The 19,995-nt window shown below is 41.9% G+C and overlaps 2 gene segments (V, D, J or C); both read right to left on the bottom strand.

Annotated features, from left to right (window-relative positions):
* Positions 1 to 9,171: 9,171 nt before the first annotated feature.
* LOC116516787 lies at positions 9,172 to 11,220 on the bottom strand. The segment is given in 3 exon segments: positions 9,172 to 9,311; positions 10,588 to 10,920; positions 11,152 to 11,220. Coding segments are annotated over 3 exon segments (519 nt in total).
* A 1,011-nt stretch (positions 11,221 to 12,231) lies between these two features.
* LOC116516786 lies at positions 12,232 to 14,835 on the bottom strand. The segment is given in 3 exon segments: positions 12,232 to 12,545; positions 14,219 to 14,551; positions 14,775 to 14,835. Coding segments are annotated over 3 exon segments (693 nt in total).
* Between the last annotated feature and the right edge of the window lie 5,160 nt (positions 14,836 to 19,995).

Raw genomic sequence — 19,995 nt, 5'->3', positions numbered from 1 at the left:
TTGGCTTTCATATCAGGCTCCAACCACATTTCAACCTTTTAGCTGATGCTTTCCAAACCAAATCAGATGAACCCAGAGGTGAGAATTTCTTCTAAATTACCTGGGCACCATAAGAAGAAGAAGGCCAAGAGCAGAGACCAGGCCATGATGAAGAGCTGATGTTTTTGGGAAATTCAGATTGGGAGACTGCTATAGTCCCTTTAAACCCCCAAGAATCTGAGTCCTCCCTCTTTATGCAAATTCAGCTTGCATCTCATTAGCTGGGTTTGGATAAGAAGAATTGAACTGGAAGGAAAGAGATGGTTTTCTCCTTTTTCACCTCTTGTTTCATTTATCTCACTTGGATACTAGAAATACTTGAGTGATCATGTTACAGTAACGTACTTGATCTAAGGTCACCGTGGACCTCTTTCTGTCCTCATGTATGATGGACCTTTCTGAATATCTGCTGATATCAGATCTCTCCCAATCTTGTTTCTTGAACAACTGATTTGCCTAATTCAGACAAAAACGTTTCTAAAGCACTAGTTACATCCTTTAACCATTTAACCCTCCAGGAAAATAAATCCCCAGGAATTGTTTGTGTGTCAGGCTTGGGATGAGAATGGTGATTCCAGCTGATTATTTCTGCAGACATACAGAGCCTCACGCTTGTGACGGAGGTGCAAATATAAGCACCACAAATAAAAATTGGCTCAGAAATCTATACAAAAATGTTTCTTCATGGCACATATCAATCTACTGTCGGTGTTTCCTCTCCCAACACTTTGTTTTTTACATTCCTCATTTTTGATGGTAGATTCCCTTTTGTCATATTTAGTACAATATTCTGGTATAGTTCTTGTGTTCGTGAATCATCTCCTCAGCAAAGAAATGGGTGGAAGAAAAAGTCCAGAATTATGCAGAATTTAGGAATTCTGTAAAAACATTTTTCTAACTGAAATCCCTGTTGCACAAAATTTTCCACATTTCCTGGCTTGATAGGTCCACAATTCTGTCAACCAAGATTAAGAGAATCAGTTTAATCTGACATCATCTGTCCTCTTAAAATATTTCAACGATGTAGAGAGAGCTCCACCCAATGGTCAAAGCTCTGTTGAGACAGCTTGCTTTGCCTTTTCTAATATGGTTTTCAAAAGGGGAAGAAGGTATTTTATATGAATTCAGGGAAGCCTGCCTCTGCAACCACATCCCACATGGTTAGCCACTTGTAGAAGTTAAGATCATAGATTAGGAATGAGGAGATTCCTAGAAGAAGAAGTTCCCCGAGTATGGGCTCCAGCATGAGTTCGAAACCTTGGAAGACAAAGGTTCTGATCCCAGAGTTCTCTTAACAGAGAGATTGGTGCTAGGAATCTGACATTAGTATGGTATTAGAATGAACCTATTGAATGGGGTGTTCCCCAGGGTGATTTAACACCTCCCCCACTACTTTTGCATGCAGACTTGTAGACATGCAACCAGAAAAACAATTTCAGGTGTTCTCTTCCATTGCAACAGGTGGGAGGCCAAGCAGAGTGAGAAGAAGTGAAACTGGGCAGGAGGAAGTTATGGGGATCCTTCCTCTTATGGCTCTGCTGCAGAATTCAAGAGATGTTGCAGACACCTGGAACTTCTGGAGCAATTAGATGGACCCAAATGGGAAGTGGAATGCCCGGAAAGGAATATTTTCCTGCCTAAGGTGCATCATTGCCATTGGGCAAAATCCCAAAAGTAGGAAGTTCTCCTGCCTTCCTCAAGATGACGCCCATGTCAAGAAACATCTGGTTGCATCTGTGAAAGTGCAAAGGGAAGGGAGAATCATGGGAAGATGACCGGTCTTGGAGGTGAGGAATCCATAATGTAGACCTCACCCCAGTTAGATTCTTGGCTTGGCATCCCCCCCCACCTCTTGGAACAGGGAGATCTTCCTTGTTGGGGACGGTTGAGCTTCTCCAAGCCAGTCCAGAAGGTTGAATGCCTCAGAAGCAGTTTTTGCTGCACTTCCCCCTTAGTTTGTATCACTGTGCACTGATTACTGTCAAGCACCTGACAGTAGTATACTGCCTCGTCCTGTCCTTGCACCATGGAGATGCTCAGGGTGGCCGTGTTACCCGAGTTGGTGCCGGAGAACCGGTCTGAGATCCCTGTGGGCCTTTCACTATCCTCATATATAATCAGAACAGGAGGATATCCAGGCTTCTGCTGGTACCAGTGAACCATATTGTCTCCAATGTCATTTGCTGAACAAGTGATCGTTTCATTCTGCCCCAGGGAGACAGACACGGATGCCGGCTGGGTCAGGACATACTGGGCAAAGGATCCTGTGCAAAGAAACAAAGAAATAAATAATGTCTTGTGGAAAAGAACATTTTCACTTGATGATACATCTAACCAACGACCTCTCCCCTTTTACAGCACCTGCGGAGTTGACCAGCAATGAGAGAAGGAAGGAAGCCCAGAACATGATGAGAATTCTGATGTATTTTCCTTCTGAGGGCAAAAAAAGTTCATCTGCTCCAACTCTTCTGCCTTCCCTTTTATACGTCGCAGAGTTTTGGGACCAACCCCTCAGATGCAAAGCATTTGCTTTGAAATAGATGGTGTAGTAGTAGAAGAGCCATGGCGGTGGAGTGATTATTGGTGACTCTGCCCACCGCAGGGATTTCAGTTGTGATGGACTCAAGGTAGACTCAGCCTTCCATCCTTCCAAGGTCGGTAAAATGAGGACCCAGATTGTTGGGGGCAAGAGCCTGACTCTGCAAACAGCTTAGAAAGAGCTGCAAAGCACTATGAAGTGGTATACAAGTCTAACTTCTGTTCTATTCCTATTCATATTTTCTCCTCTCGTCTTCTATTTCTATTCCTTTCCATTCCATTGCATCCAATCTCATCCAATCTCATTCCATTCCCTTCCATTCTAAGCCCTTGGAAGAAAAGGCCTCCCAGATCAGCCTCTTTTTAGTTTCCTTCCCATGAGAAATATCAATTTCCAAATTTGAATCAAAAGAGGGGAAAACAATGCTAAGACGTTACTGTGCGCAATACTCTTTATTGCAACCTTTTAACCTTTTGTTTCATTCATCTCACTTGGATACTAGAAATACTTGAGAGATCATGTTACAGTAGCTGCTTTGGTGAAAGCTCCCCATGGACCTCTTTCTGTCCTAAGATGATGGACCTTTCTGAATATATACTGATATCAGATCTCTCCCAATCTTGTTACTTGAATAACTGATTTGCCTAATCCAGACAATAACATTTCTAAAGAACCAGTCTTATCCATTAAACATTTAAACCTCGAGGAAAATAAATCCCCAGTAATTGTTTGTGTGTCATACTTGGGATGAGAATGTTGATGCCATCTGATTATGTCTGCAGAAATACAGAGCTTCACCCTTGGGATGGAGGTGTAAATATAAGCACCACAAATAAAAATTGGCTCAGAAATCTATGGAAAAATGTTTCTTCATGCAACATGTCAATCTACTGTCGGTGTTTCCTTTCCCAAGGTTAGTCTTCACACTTTGTTGGCTACATTCCTCATTTTTGATGGAAGATTCCCTTTTGTCATATTTTTTACAAGATTATGGTTTATTAGTTGTGTTCATTAATCATCTCTTCAGCAAAGAAATTGATGGAAGAGAAAGTCCACAATCCCGCAGAATTTAGGAATTCTGTAAAAACACTTTTCTAACTGAAATCCCTGTTGCACAAATTTGCCACATTTCCTGGCTTGATATGTCTACAAGGCTGTCAACCAAAATTAAGGGAATCAGTTTTAATCTGACATCGTCTCTCCTCTTAAAATATTTCAACTATGTAGAGAGAGCTCCACCCAATGGTCAAAACTCTGTTGAGACAGCTTTCTTTGTCTTTTTTAAACTGGTTTTCAAAAGGGGAAGGAGGGGTTTTTTATGAATTCAGGGAAGCCTTCCTCTGCAACCACATCCCACATGGTTAACCATGGGTAGAGGTTAAGTTCATAGATTAGGAATGAGGAGATTCCTAGAAGGAGAAGTTCCCCAAGGATGGGCTCCAGCATGAGTCGGAAAGCTTGGAAGACAAAAGTTCTGATCCCAGGGCTGTCTTAACAGCATTATGGGTCTTGGGAAAATCATTGGATTGGGGCCCCTATGACAACTACACACAGGAATAAAAATGCAAATGGTGAAGAAAATTAAAGATGTATTTATTGTATTGGCACTTCCAAAAAAATTGGTGTTGAAACATTCAAAACTTGCTGTGCGGCAACAACTAGTCAACATGATGAATGTTTGAACAATACACGGAGCTTGAAAAACACAGTAATGCTCTGTAAGCCACACAGTTCCTGCATTTATAGGATACAAGGTACACTGAAGGGTTAACATACACAGGGCAAGAGACCATCCGGCCCATGCATTAAATCAGCTCTGTCTAGTCCTGGCGACCGACCCAGATTGGATCCTGCAACATTATCCTTTGACACATAGATTCACCTTCATGCGTGAAGAGATCTTCTTCCAAAATGTTAAGAAGAAGAAAAAAGTCAAGGGAACAATTGGTCCATTGCTGGGAGAAAGTGGTAAGAAGGTGACAAGCAACAGGGGGAATGCTACAACTGGTGAGTGCTCCAACACTGGACATTTTTAAAGAAGAAGTTGGATATCCATTTGTCTGAAGTGGTGTAGAGTTTCCTGCATAAGCATGGGGTTTGACTAGAAGACCTTCAAGGTCCCTTCCAACTCTGCTATTCTATTCTGTTCTATGTGCTCAGGTTCAGCTACAGAAACCCCTTTGGCTGACCGTGTTCCTCTCAATCTCTTACTCTCTGGAAACAAATATTGTGGGGGTAAGACACCCCTAACACCCCTTGGGGTATGTGTCTTCTGTTAAGATACACCCTGTTGTGCCTTAAAATGGTTTCTACTGTACAGCACATTGAAGTTGCCATGGTAACAGCTACACAGTACTTCACAAGGGCCCTCCCTCTAGTAAGTGGGAAAATCCAATATTAGAAATTAAGTTTTATCCGGACATTTCCCACCCCCCCCGTCATAAATAAATACCTGGGTAAGGCCAAGTTTTCACCTACTAGCATATAAGAAAGTGTCTGTCTGAGCATGGCATTAGTATGATCTTTCTGAACAGTGTGTTCCCCAGGGAGATTTAACACCTTCCTCCTACTACTTTTGATTGCAAACATGTAGACATGCAACCAGAAAAACAATTTCAGGTGTTCTCTTCCGTTGCAACAGGTGGTTGGCCAAGCAGAGTGAGAAGAAGCGAAACTGGGCAGGAGGAAGTTAGGGGGATGCTTGCCCTTATGGCTCTGTAGCAGAATTCAAGAGATGTTGCAGACACCTGGAACTTCTGGAGCAATTAGATGGACCCAAATGGGAAGCGGAATGCCCGGAAAGGAATATTTTCCTGCCTAAGGTGCATCATTCCCATTGGGCTACACCTCAAAAGTAGGAAGGTTCTCCTGCCTTCCTCAAGACGACGCCCATGTCAAGAAAAATCTGGTTGCGTCTGTGAAAGTGCAAAGGGGGGAGGAGAATCATGGGAAGATGACAGGTCTTCGGGGTGAGGAATCCATAATGTAGACCTCACCCCAGTGAGATTTTTGGCTTGGCATTCCCCCACCTCTTGGAACAGGGAGATCTTCCTTTTTGGGGACGGTTGAGTTTCTCCAAGCCAGTCCAGATGGTTGAATGCCTCAGAAGCAGTTTTTGCTGCACTTCCCCCTTAGTTTGTATCACTGTGCACTGATTACTGTCCTCAACCTGACAGTAATATACTGCCTCGTCCTGTGCTTGGGCCCAGGAGATGCTCAGGGTGGCCGTGTTACCCGAGTTGGTGCCGGAGAATCGGTCTGTGATCCCTGTGGGCCTTTGGCTATCACGATATATAATCAGAACAGGAGGATCTCCAGGTTTCTGCTGGTACCAGTGAACGTACTTGCCTCCAATGTTGTTTGCTGAACAAGTGATCCTTTCATTCTGCCCCAGGGAGACAGACACGGATGCCGGCTGGGTCAGGACATACTGGGCAAAGGATCCTGTGCAAAGAAACAAAGAAATAAATAATGTCTTGTGTAAAAGAACATTTTCACTTGATGAAACATCTAACCAACGACCTCTCTCCTTTTATGTCACCTGAGGAGTTGACCAGCAACGAGAGAAGGAAGGAAGCCCAGAACATGATGAGAATTCTGGTGTATTTTCCTTCTGAGGGCAAAAAAAAAGGTCCTCTGCTCCAACTCTTGTGCCTTCCCTTTTATATGTCGTGGAGTCTTGGGACCAACCCCTCAGATGCAAAGCATTTGCTTTGAAATAGATGGTGTAGTAGTAGAAGAACCATGGCGGTGGAGTGGTTATTGCAGTCTGACTCTGCCCACAGTGGGGAGTTCAATCCTGATGGGCTCAAGGTAGACTCAGCCTTCCATCCTTCGAAGATTGGTAAAATGTGGACCCAGATTGTTGGGGGCAAGAATCTGACTCTGTGAACCGCTTAGAAAGAGCTGCAAAGCACTATGAAGTGGTATACAAGTCTAAGTTCTGTTCCTATTCCCATTTTCTCCTCTCCTCTCCTCTTCTCTCCTGTCCTCTCCTATTCTATTTCTATTCCATTCCATTCAATCCTTTCCCATCTCATCCAATCGCATCCCATGATCTCATTCCCTTCCCTTCCATTCTAACTTTTGGAAGAAAAGGCATCCCAGATCAGCCTCCTTTTAGTTTCCTTCCCATGAGAAATATCAATTTCCAAATTTGAATCAAAAGGGGGAAAAACAATGCTAAGACGTTATTGTGGGCAATACTCTTTATTGCAACCTTCATGAAGATTGAGAATGTATTCCTGTTTATTCCAACATGAAGCAGGACAAAGTCCTTATACTTAGCAAGGCAGAGAGAAGAACTGAGTCTGCACTTTAAGTATTAACTGTCTCAGAATTTCCCAGCCCAGACTGATGGTTGACTAAGGGGAGGAAGGAAGTGTTCACAAATAAGTACAAGGAGAGGTTTTTTTTGGTAGTAAATTTTTTATTTTAAACACAGAAGCACATCAACAAAAACAAACACATAACTTAAAAACAACATAGGAACAATAAGTTCCATCGTATATCATACCGCGATTTTGAATTGGTTTCTTTGCAGTTAGTCTTTTTCCTACTATACATTTCTATCTTTCATTCATAATCTCCTTATTCGTTATCCATTTTTATGTACATTTCTTTATTTATTTAAACTTAGCTACTTATGACCAAATATTATTTACCTATATTATGCTTTAGTTTTACTGTCATTTATTCTCTTACATACAGATTATAGATATACATTCACATAATTATTCTTTTTCTTTGCCATTCTTATATTATTATTATTCCATTTGGAACTTTATAAGGTATAGTTTAAAATGCTTTGTTTACCATCCTTCGCACCTGCTAAGACACCACCTCGTTTTCTCTTTCTTTTCTTTTCTCCCTCCCTTCCTTCTCTACTACCTTCCTTCCTCGTCTCCATCCCCTTCTTCTTTCCCTTACCTCTTCCCTACTCCTACCCTTTTTTTCCCCTTCCTACCTTCTCTCCTTCTCTTTCTTCCTCCTCTTCTTCTTTTTCTCTCCCTTCTACCCACCTTCCCTTACCTCTTTCTTCTTCCCTTACCTCTCCTCCACACTTCTTCTTCCTCTCCTACTTTCTCTCCTTCTCTTCCTCTCTCTTCTACCCTCCACTCCTTTCCTTTCCTTCGTCCCTCCATTCTCTACTTCCTTCCTCCCCTCCTTTCCTTCCTTCTTCCCTTCCTTTCTTTTTCTATTGTTATAGGTGTCTGTTTCAAATCCCAGTTCATGTTTTCTTGGGGGTGGTATTTCCACACACCCAACTTTGTTTCATATCCTTTCCTTTTTTCTTTAGGATTCTACAGTCTATTTTCCAGCTATCATCATGATTTGAATTCACCAATCTTGACCCCCTTGTTTTACTCATAATTATTATTTTTGAGTGTTATTCTATTTTTTCATATTATTCCTTTGCTCCATCCAACTATACCAATTATCCCATATCCGATAAAATTCTGATTCTTCTTTTCCCTGTATTTCTTTCGTTAATTTATCCATTTCGGCACAGTCCATAATTTTTTTTATTATTTCATCTTCATTTTGGATTAGTTTATTTTTTCACTTCTGGGCGAAAGCGATCCTTGCTGCTGTAAGTATATGTAATATTAGATATTGTATTTCTCTTTTGTATTTCGTCGGTATAATTCCTAATAGAAAGAGTTCAGGTTTCCAATCTAACTTAACCTTTGTTATTTCTTCCAACCAGTTTTTGATCCTTTTCCAGATTTTTTTTGCCTCTTCACAAGTCCACCATAAATGATAATATGTGCCATGTGCCGAATCACATTTCCAGCAATTTGGAGAGGTATTTGTTAAAATTTTGGACAACTTTGATGGTGCCAGATGCCATCTATAAAGCATTTTGTACTGGTTTTCCTTGTAAGGGATTGATAGTGTCATTCTTAAATTTATTCCCCAAAATTTTTCCCATTTGTCTAGTTCAATGTTATAGCCAAAGTTCTGTGCCCATTTTATCATTGGGTTTTTTTTACAATTTCCTCTTCCATTTGATACTTCAAGAGGAATTCGTATATTTTCCCTATGATCTTTCTGTCCAGACTTTCAATAATTTTATCCAATTCATGTGGTTCTGTTTCAATATCATATATTTTAGTGTCTTTATTGTATTTAGTTTTAATTTGGAGGTAAGTTAGCCAATCAACTTTCATATTCTGATCTGCCAATTCTTCAATTGTTTTTAAATTTCTCTGTCTGTCAATTAGATCTCTGTATCTTAGGATTTTATTCCAATCTGTAAAATTGGGGTGTGTCGTTCTTTCTGTTGGTGATAGCCAATTTGGGGTTTTCACATAGTGGATTTTTTGATCTTGAGCCATTGTTGCAGTAAAGTTCTTCTAATTAAATAATTTTGAAAGTATTTGTGCGTTTTGTGATTGTCACCTGATAAGAAATTATGCCAGCCTGCCTGCAGGTCATGGCCTTCTAAGATCAGAATTCTTTTTAAGATCAGAATTCTTTTATTCTTTAACTCAATCCAATCCTTCATCATTGTCATAGTTACTGCAGTTGCGTATAGATCCCAATTTGGTAGTGCTAAGCCTCCCCTCTTACAAGGAGAGGTTTCAGTCTCACTTCTGCATGTGAATGTATCTCTGTGGATACCCCAAGTTGCTGCCACTGCCGTAATAACTACCACAATAGTAATCGGCCTCAGCCTGGAGGTTTGTAATGGTTAAATAGGCTATGTTGGCAGAGGCATCTTTGGACCCTGTGAACCGGCCGTTCGTGCCAGTATTATAGAGAAGGTATTTGGGGCTCTCTCCAGCCTTTTGTTGGTACCAAGATATCCTCTAGCTGCCCACCTGGCTATCTCGGCTCATGATACATGAGATCTTTGCTGGTTGTCCCGGGGGAAACGATTGTGCCACAGGTTGAGTCAAGGTAATCTGTGAGTTGGCTCCTTAAAATTTTTTAAAAAGAGAAGAGAATGAAGGTGGACATCCTATAGATCCACTCTTGGAGTATCTTTGGAACAGCTGCTGTGATTGAAATCCAAGCATCACTGAATTTAAATTCGTTGGAAGACATGAAAGGTGTTGTTTTGATATCAGGATCAAACCATCATCACATCCTGAGCCTGATGGTTTCGAAGCCATCACAGGAATCCAGAGATGAGAATTCTTCCTCAATTACCTGTCCACCATAAGAAGAAGAAGGCCAAGAGCAGAGACCAGGCCATGATGAAGAGCTGATCTTTTTGGGAAACTCAAATTGGGAGAGTGCTATAGTCCCTTTAAATCCCCAAGAATCTGAGTCCTCCCCACTTTATGCAAATTCAGTTTGCATCTTGTTAGCAGTTTTTGGATATAAATAATTGAATTTTGGGGTCGGGATTGTTCACAATTGATGCATATTCATATTCATGTCTTCCATCCTTCGAAGATTGGTAAAATGAGGACCCAGATTGTTGGGTCTGACTCTATGAACAGCTTAGAAAGAGCTGCAAAGCACTATGAAGGGGTATACAAGTCTAAGTTCTGTTCTATTCCTATGCCTATTTTCTCCTCTCCTGTCCTCTCCTCTCCTCTTCTCTCCTGTCCTCTCCTCTTCTATTTGTATTCCATTCCTTTTCATCGCATCCCATCTCATCCCATCTCATCCCATCTCCTCCAACCTCATCCCATGATCTCATTCCCTTCCATTCTAAGCCCTTGGAAGAAAAGGCTTCCCAGATCAGCCTCCTTTAATTTCCTTCCCATGAGAAATATCAATTTCAAAATTTGAATCAAAAGGGGGAAAAACAATGTTAAGACGTTACTGTGGGCAATACTCTTTATTGCAACCTTTATGAAGATTGAGAATTTATTCCTCCTTATTCCAAGATGAAGCAGGACAAGGTCCTTATACTTAGCAAGGCAGAGACAAGAACTGAGTCTTCACTTCAAGTATTAACTGTGTCAGAATTTCCCAGCCACGGCTGATGGTTGACTAAGGGGAGGAAGGAAGTGTTTGCATGAAAGCACAAGGGGAGGTTTTTGTCTCACTTCTGCATGTGAGTGTATCACTGTGATACCACCAGTTGCCGCCACTGCTGTAAGCACCACCACAATAGTAATCGGCCTCATCCACATCCTGGAGGTTTGTAATGGTTAAATAGGCTGCATTGGCAGAGGTGTCCTTGGACCCCGTGAACCTCCCACTACTGCCAGTATCATAGAGAAGGTATTTGGGGCTCTCTCCAGCCTTCTGTTGGTACCAATATATGGTATAGCTGCCCACTTGGGTGTCTTGGCTCATGGTACAGGAGATCTTTGCTGGTTGTCCTGGGGGAAACGATTGTGCCGCAGGTTGAGTCAAGGTATACTGTGAGTTGGCTCCTGAAAATAAAAAAAGGAAGAGAATGAAGGTGGACATTCTATAGATCCACTCTTGGGGTATCTTTGGAATAGCTGCTCTGATTGAAATCGAGACATCACTGAATTTCAATTCATTGGAAGGCATGGAAAGTGTGGCTTTCATATCAGGTTCAAACCACAGTTCCACCTTTTAGCTGATGCTTTCCAAACCAAATCAGATGAACCCAGAGGTGAGAATCCTTCCTAAATTACCTGGGCACCATAAGAAAAAGAAGGCCAAGAGCAGAGATAGGGCCATGATGAAGAGCTGATCTTTTTGGGAAACTCAGATTGGGAGAGTGCTATAGTCTCTTTAAACCCTCAAGAATCTGAGTCCTCCCCTCTTTATGCAAATTCAGCTTGCATCTCATTAGCTGGGTTTGGATAAGAAGAATTGCACTGGAAGGAAAGAGATGGTGTCCTCCATCTTTTTCACCTCTTTCATTCATCTCACTTGCATACTTGAAATATTTGAGAGGTCATGTTACAGGAGCCGGGTTTGCCTAAAGTCCCCATGGACCTCTTTCTGTCCTCATAGATGATGGACCTTTCTGAATATCTGCTGATATCAGACCTCTCCCAATCTTGTTACTTGAACAACTGATTGGCCTAATTCAGACAAAAACATTTCTAAAGCAGCCATAAAATCCTTTAATCATTTAACCCTCCAGGAAAATAATTTCCCAGGAATTGTTTGTGTGTCAGGCTTTGGATGAGAATGTAGATTCCAGCTGATTATTTCTGCAGAAAAAGAGAGACTCTCACTTGGGACAGAGGTGCAAATATAAGCGTCCAAAATAAAAAATTGGCTGAGAAATTTATACTAATTTTTTTTTCTTCATGCAACATGTCTTTCTACTGTCAGTGTTTCCTTTCAGAAGTTTAGTCTTCACACTTCCTTGACTACACTCCTCATTTTTGATGGAAGATTCCCTTTTGTTATATTTAGTACAAGATTATAATATATTCGTTGTGTTCGTTAATCATTTCTTCAGGAAAGAAATTGGTGGAAGAGAAAGTCCACAATCCCTCAGAATTTAGGCTTTATGCAAAAGCACATTCAAAACTGAGAACCCTGTTGAACAAATTCAGCACATCTCCTCATTTGATATGTCCAACCAGGATTATGTTCAGGAAATCAGTTTTATTCTGACATTGTCTCTCCTCTGAAAATATTTTAACTATGTAGAGAGAGCTCCACCCCATGGTCAAAGCTCCTCACGGGAGGAAGATAGTGTTCACAAATAAGCACAAGGGGAGGTTTTAGTCTCACTTCTGCATGTGGATGTATCTCTATGGATACCACCAGTTGCTGCCACTGATGTAAGCACCAGCCATATAGTAATCGGCCTCATCCTCAGCCTGGAGGTTTGCAATGGTTAAATAGGCTGCATTGGCCGAGGTGTCCTTGGACCCCGTGAATCGGCTATTCATGCCAGTATCATAGAGAGGGTATTTGGGGCTCTCTCCAGCCTTCTGTTGGTACCAAAATATGTTATAGCTCCCCACTTGGGTGTCTCGGCTCATGGTACATGAGATCTTTGCTGGTTGTCCCAGGGGAAACGATTGTGCTGCAGGTTGAGTCAAGGTATACTGTGAGTTGGCTCCTGAAAATAAAAAAGGGAAGAGAATGAAGGAGGAGAACCTATAAATCGACTCTTGGAGTATCTTTGGAAGACCTTCTCTGATTGAAATCCAGACATCATCGAATTTCAATCAGTTGAAAGGCATGGAATGGGTGGCTTTCATATTAGATCAAGCCACCATTACAGCTTGAGCCTGATGGTTTCCAAGCCATCAGATGAATCCAGAGGTGAGAATTCTTCCTAAATTACCTGGGCACCATAAGAAGAAGAAGGCGAAGAGCAGAGACCAGGCCATGATTAAGAGCTGATCTTTTTGGGAAACTCAGATTGGGAGAGTGCTATAGCCCCTTTAAACCCCCAAGAATCTGAGTCCTCCCCCCTTATGCAAATTCAGTTTGCATCTTGTTAGCAGTTTTTGGATATAAAGAATTGAATTTTGGGGTCGGGGTTGTTCACAATTGATGCATATTCATATTCAGCTGTTGCCCTCCCCAGTCAAAGGAGAAATCCTGCAAAGGTTTGCCGTAGACAATTTGCATATATCCAACTGTATTTGCTCATTCCTAAGTACCATTGAAGCTTGGGTGCCTTTCCTTAGCATGTTGTTTGCATGCAGCCATTAGTTTCCGAACAGTTTAGTGAAATGTTTTGTTTTAAGACAGCCAATGAATTATTCAGGGAAAGAGGCGAATGAAAGAGAATGTAAGAAAGTGTCTCATCTAAATTCTAGAATCCCTGAGAAATTAGGGTTTTGGGTAAAAATCATTCTCCAAATTGAACTCGGTTTCGGTTTAAATATTCAATTTCATTATTATATTTTCTCTTCTTAGAAAATATTTGAAAAATGTAGCAAGAGCTCCTCCACATGGCCAAATCTCTGTTGAGAGAGACTCTCTCGTCTTTTCAAATGGGGTTTTTAAAAGGGGAAGGAGTTGGCTCATTTGAAACGTCAGGGAAGCCGCATGTCCAATCACACCACAGTTTTTGTATAGGAAAGTGCCAAATAGTGGTTAAGGTCATAGATTAGGGATAAAGAGATCAGTTCAGGTTCAACCACAGAAACCCCCTGGGTGACCTCGGTCCCCACAATCTCTCTCAGCTAAATTTACCTTTACTTCTGCTTTTGAATGGTCCAAAATAAAATCCCACTGGTTTTCTCTTGGAAATCAAACATATAATTGAAATATGGATTATAAAAGCAAAAACAACAACAAAGAAACCTACAGAGATTTGGGGTTTGCTACAAACTCATATTTTAAATTACAGTCCGAACGTGATTCTTGGTTCAAACTCAACTCTAAAAAAGATTTGCTTTCTTAAAGGTGGAGTCCTTTTGGTCCTTGAACTATATTCCCATAAAGAAGTCAATACCAGATCAACCTCCTTTTATTTTCCTTCCTATGAGAAACATGTAATATATTTGTGCATTTTAATCAGCTTTTTTTTAAAAAAAATGTAATGGGTACAATGTTTTTTTTTAATTGAAACCATGATGAAGAATGGACTTTTGTCATTTTTCATTTTTTCTCAAAAGGGATGCAGGACAAGGTCTTTAGGCTTAGCAAAGCTGCGAGAAGAACGGAGTCTCTTCTTAAGTATTAACTCTGTCAGAATTTCCCAGGCAAGACTGATGGTTGACTAAGGGGAGGAAGGAAGTCTTTGCAAGTAAGCACAAGGGGAGGTTTTTGTCTCACTTCTGCATGTGAGAGTATCACTGTGATACCTCCAGGTGCTGCCACTGCCGTAAGTACCACCACAATAGTAATCGGCCTCATCCTCAGCGTGGAGGTTTGTAATGGTTAAATAGGCTACATTGGCCGAGGTGTCCTTGGATCCCGTGAATCGTCCGTTGCTGTTGCTATCATAGAGAAGGTATTTGGGGCTCTCTCCAGCCTTCTGTTGGTACCAATATATGTTATAGCTGCCCACTTGGGTGTCTCGGCTCATGGTACATGAGATCTTTGCTGGTTGTCCTGGGGGAAACGATTGTGCCGCAGGTTGAGTCAAGGTATACTGTGAGTTGGCTCCTGAAAGTAAAAAAAGGGAAGAGAATGAAGGTGGAAACTCTATAGATCCACTCTTGGGGTATCTTTGGAAGAGCTGCTCTCATTGAAATCCAGACACCACTGAATTTCAAAGGGTTGGAAAGGGTGGCTTTCATATCAGGTTCGAACCACAGTTCAACTTTGAAGCTGATGCTTTCCAAACCAAATCAGATGAACCCAGAGATGAGAATTCTTCCTAAATTACCTGGGCACCATAAGAAGAAGAAGGCCAAGAGCAGAGACCAGGCCATGATGAAGAGCTGATGCTTTTGGGAAATTTAGATTAGGAGACTGCTATAGTCCCTTTAACCCCCCAAGAATCTGAGTCCTCCTCCTTTATGCAAATTCAGCTTGCATCTCATTAGCTGGGTTTGGATAAGAAGAATTGCTCTGGATGGAAAGAGATGGTTTTCTCCTTCTTTTTCACCTCTCGTTTCATTCATCTCACTTGGATACTAGAAATACATGAGAGGTCATGTTACAGTAACGTGGTTGATCTAAGGACATCGTGGAACTCTTTCTGTCCTCAAAGATGATGGACCTTCCTGAATATCTGCTGATATCAAATCTCTCTCAATCTTGTTTCTTGAACAACTGATTTGCCTAATTCAGACAAAAACGTTTCTAAAGCACTAGTTACAGCGTTTAAACATTTAACCCTCCAGGAAAATAAATCCCCAGGAATTGTTTGTGTGTCAGGCTTGGGATGAGAATGTTGATTCCATCTGATTATTTCTGTAGAAATACAGAGCCTGACGCTTGTGACGGAGGTGCAAATATAAGCACCACAAATAAAAATTGGCTCAGAAATCTATACAAAAATGTTTCTTCATGCCACATGTCAATCTACTGTCGATGTTTCCTCTCCCAACACTTTTTTGGTTACATTCCTCATTTTTGATGAAAGATTCCCTTTTGTCATATTTAGTACAAGATTCTGGTATAGTTCTTGTGTTCGTGAATCATCTCTTCAGCAAAGAAATGGGTGGAAGAAAAAACGCAGAATTTAGGAATTCTGTAAAAACACTTTTCTAACTGAAATCCCTGTTGCACAAATTTGCCACATCCCCTGGTTTGATATGTCCACAATCCTGTCAACCAAGATTAAGGGAATCAGTTTTAATCTGACATCGTCTCTCCTCTTAAAATATTTCAATGATGTAGAGAGAGCTCCACCCAATGGTCAAAACTCTGTTGAGACAGCTTGCTTTATCTTTTCTAATATAGTTTTTAAAAGTTGAAAGAGGTGTTTTTTATGAATTCAGGGAAGCCAGGCTCTGCAACCACATCCCACATGGTTAACCATGTGTAGAAGTTAAGATCATAGATTAGGAATGAGGAGATTGCTAGAAGGGGAAGTTCCCCGAGGATGGGCTCCAGCATGAGTTCGAAAGCTTGGAAGACAAAAGTCCTGGTCCCTGGCCTGTCTTAACAGCATTATGTGCCCCAGGAATCTGACATTAGTATGGCATCAGTAGGATCATTCTGAATAGGGTCTTCCCCAGGGAGATTTAACACCTTCCTCCTACTACTTTTGCTTGCAGACATGTAGACATGCAACCAGAAAAACAATTTCAGGTGTTCCCTTCCGTTGCAACAGGTGGGTGGCCAAGCAGAGTGAGAAGAAGCGAAACTGGGCAGGAGGAAGTTAGGGGGATGCTTGCCCTTACGGCTCTGCTGCAGAATTCAAGAGATGTTGCAGACACCTGGAACTTCTGGAGCAAGTAGATGGACCCAAATGGCAAGCGGAATGCCCAGAAAGGAATATTTTCCTGCCTAAGGTGCATCATTGCCATTAGGCAACACCTCAAAAGTAGGAAAGGTCTCCTGCCTTTATAAAGACGACCCCCATGTCAAGAAACATCTGGTTGTGTCTGTGAAAATGCGAACAGAGGGGAGAATCATGGGAAGATGACAGGTCTTAGAGGTGAGGAATCCATAATGTAGACCTCACCCCAGAGAGATTCTTTGCTCGGCATTCCTTCCCGCTCTTGGAACAGGGAGATTTTTCTTGTTGGGGACGGTTGAGCTTCTCCAAGCCAGTCCAGAAGGTTGAATGCCTCAGAAGAAGGTTTTTGCTGCACTTCCCCCTTAGTTTGTATCACTGTGCACTGATTACTGTCCCACACCTGACAGTAATATACTGCCTCGTCCTGTGCTTGGGCCCTGGAGATGCTCAGGGTGGCCGTGTTACCCGAGTTGGTGCCGGAGAATCGGTCTGAGATCCCTGTGGGCCTTCCGCTATCACTATATATAATCAGAACAGGAGGATCTCCAGGCTTCTGCTGATACCAGTGAACACTCTTGCCTCCAATGTTGTTTGCTGAACAAGTGATCCTTTCATTCTGCCCCAGGGACACAGACACGGATGCCGGCTGGGTCAGGACATACTGGGCAAAAGATCCTGTGCAAAGAAACAAAGAAATAAATAATGTCTTGTGCAAAAGAACATTTTGCACTTGATGAAACATCTAACCAACGACCTCTCTTCTTTTACAGCACCTGAGGAGTTGACCAGCAACGAGAGAAGGAAGGAAGCCCAGAACATGATGAGAATTCTGATGTATTTTCCTTCTGAGGGCAAAAAAAGCTCATCTCCTCCAATTCTTGTGCCTTCCCTTTTATACATTGCAAAGTCTTGGGACCAACCCCTCAGATGCAAAACATTTGCTTTGAAATAGGTGGTGTAGCAGTAGACGAGCCATGGTGGTGGAGTGGTAATTGCAGGCTGACTTTGCCCACAGCAGGGAGTTCAATCCTGATGGGCTCAAGGTATACTCAGCCTTCCATCCTTACGAGGTCGGTAAAATGAGGACCCAGATTGTTGGGGGCAAGAGGCTGATTCTGTAAACCATTTAGAAAGAGCTGCAAGATACTATGAAGTGGTATACAAGTCTAAGTTCTGTTCTATTCCTATTCCTATTCCTATTCCTATTCCTATTCCTATTCCTATTCCTTTCTCTTCTCTTCTCTTCTCTTCCCTTCCCTTCCCTTCCCTTCTCTTCTCTTCTCTTTCCTTCTCTTCTCTTCTCTTCTCTATTCTATTCTGTGCATTCCATCTCATCCCATGATCTCATTCCCTTCCATTCTAAGCCCTTGGAAGAAAAGGCATCTCAGATCAGCCTCCTTTTAGTTTCTTTCCCATGAGAAGTATGAATTTCCAAATTTTAATCAAAAGGAGGAAAAACAATGCTTAGATGTTCCTGTGGGCAATACTCTTTATTGCAACCTTTATGAAGCCTGAGAATTTATTCCTGTTTATTCCTGTGTGGTGCAGGGGAGGCAGAGCCTCATCACTGTCATCATGAAAAGAAAAAAATGTAAAAGGAAAAAGGCTGAGATAGTTGCTGCCAGAGTCACAGTGGATGACTCAGCTTAGTGCTTAACTGTTTAAAAAAACCTCCAAAAAGTGCCCTCTACAGGAGGAGGCGGGAGAACCACGTGCCTCATTTAGTCTGACTTTATGATCACTCGAGCAGAGTTAAGCAAGGGTTAAAAGCTGAAAAATTCCTTATGTAGATGAGGCGGGTCTTTTATGAGGAGTGTAGCCAACAAAGTGTGAAGACTAACCTTAGGAAAGGAAACGCCGACAGTAGATTGACATCAGTGACGTGCGGTGAGGTTTATGGTTGGTGAAGCAAAAAGAAAGAAAGCGGCTTTTGCCCGCCCCGCCACTATGTCCAAAATGGAGGCATCCCGCCTCTATGTCAGTGTTGGACATAGCAGCAGAGTGGGCAAAAGCCACTTTCTTTCTTTTTGCCTCACCAGCCATAAACCTCACCGCACGTCACTGATGTCAATCTACTGTCGGCATTTGCTTTGCCAAGGTTAGTCTTCACACTTTGTTGGCTACATTCCTCATTTTTGATGCAAGATTCCCTTTTGTCATAGTTAGTACAAGATTCTGGTATATTTCTTGTGTTCGTGAATCATCTCTTCAGCAAAGAAATTTGTGGAAGAGAACGTCCACAATTCTGCAGAATTTAGGAATCCTGTAAAAACACTTTTTTAAGTGAAATCCCCATTGCACAAATTTGCCACATTTCCTGGCTTGATGTGTCCACAATCCTGTCAACCAAGATTAAGGGAATCAGTTTTAATCTGACATAGTCTCTCCTCTTAAAATATTTCAACCATGTAGAGAGAGCTCCACCCAATGGTCAAAGCTCTGTTGACACAGTTTGCTTTGTCTTTTCTTATATGGTTTTAAAGGGGAAGAAGGTATTTTTTATGAATTCAGGGAAGTCTGCCTCTGCAACCACATCTCACATGGTTAACCACGTGTAGAATTTAAGATCATAGATTAGGAATGAGGAGATTCCTAGAAGGAGAAGTTCCCCGAGGATGGACTCCAGCATGAGTTCGAAAGCTTGGAATACAAAAGCCCTGGTCCCCGGCCTGTCTTAAAAGCATTATGGGCCCCAGGAATGTGACATTAGTATGGCATCAATATGATCTTTCTGAATAGGGTGTTCCCCAGGGAGATTTAACACCTTCCTCCCCCTACTTTTGCTTGCAGATATGTAGACATGGAACCAGAAAAACAATTTCAGGTGTTCTCTTCCATTGCAGCAGGTGGGTGGCCAAGCAGAGTGAGAAGAAGCAAAACAAACAAATATACAATGTCTTGTGCAAAAGAACATTTTCCCTTGATGAAAAATCTAACCAATGACCTCCCCACTTTTACAGCACCTGAGGAGTTGACCAGCAACGAGAGAAGGAAGGAAGCCCAGAACATAATGAGAATTCTGGTGTATTTTCCTTGTGAGGGAAAATAAAAGTTAATCTGCTCCAACTCTTGTTCCTTCCTTTTTATATGTCGCAAAGTCTTGGGACCAACCCCTCTGATGCAAAGCATTTGCTTTGAAATAGGTGGTGTAGCAGTAGAAGAGCCATGGTGGTGGAGTGGTTATTGCAGGCTGATTCTGCCCACAGCAGGGAGTTCAATCCTGATGGGCTCAAGGTAGACTCAGCCTTCCATCCTTCCAAGATTGGTAAAATGAGGACCCAGATTGTTAGGGGCAAGAGTCTGACTCTGTGAACAGCTTAGAAAGAGATGCAAAGGACCATGAAGGGGTATACAAGTCTAAGTTCTGTTCTATTCCTATTCCTATTTTCTCCTCTCCTCCTCTCCTCTCCTCTTCTCTCCTCTTCTCTCCTGTCCTCTCCTCTCCAGATCACTCTCCCTTGTCTCCTCCCCACTATTCTATTTCTATTCCATTTCTTTTCATCGCATCCCATCTCATCCAATCTCATCCCATGATCTCAATCGATTCCTTCCCATTCTAAGCCCTCGGAAGGAAAGGCCTCCCAGATCAGCCTCCTTTATAATTTTCTTCCCATGAGAAATATCAGTTTCCAAATTTTAATCAAAAGTGGGGAAAAGAATGCTAAGACGTTACTGTGGGCAATAATCTTTATTGCAA

The sequence above is a fragment of the Thamnophis elegans genome, chromosome 13 (genome assembly GCF_009769535.1).
Source record: "Thamnophis elegans isolate rThaEle1 chromosome 13, rThaEle1.pri, whole genome shotgun sequence".
NCBI lineage: Eukaryota > Metazoa > Chordata > Lepidosauria > Squamata > Colubridae > Thamnophis > Thamnophis elegans.
The sequence above is the reverse complement of the archived record's forward strand: the minus strand, read 5'-3'. Positions and strand labels throughout refer to the sequence as shown.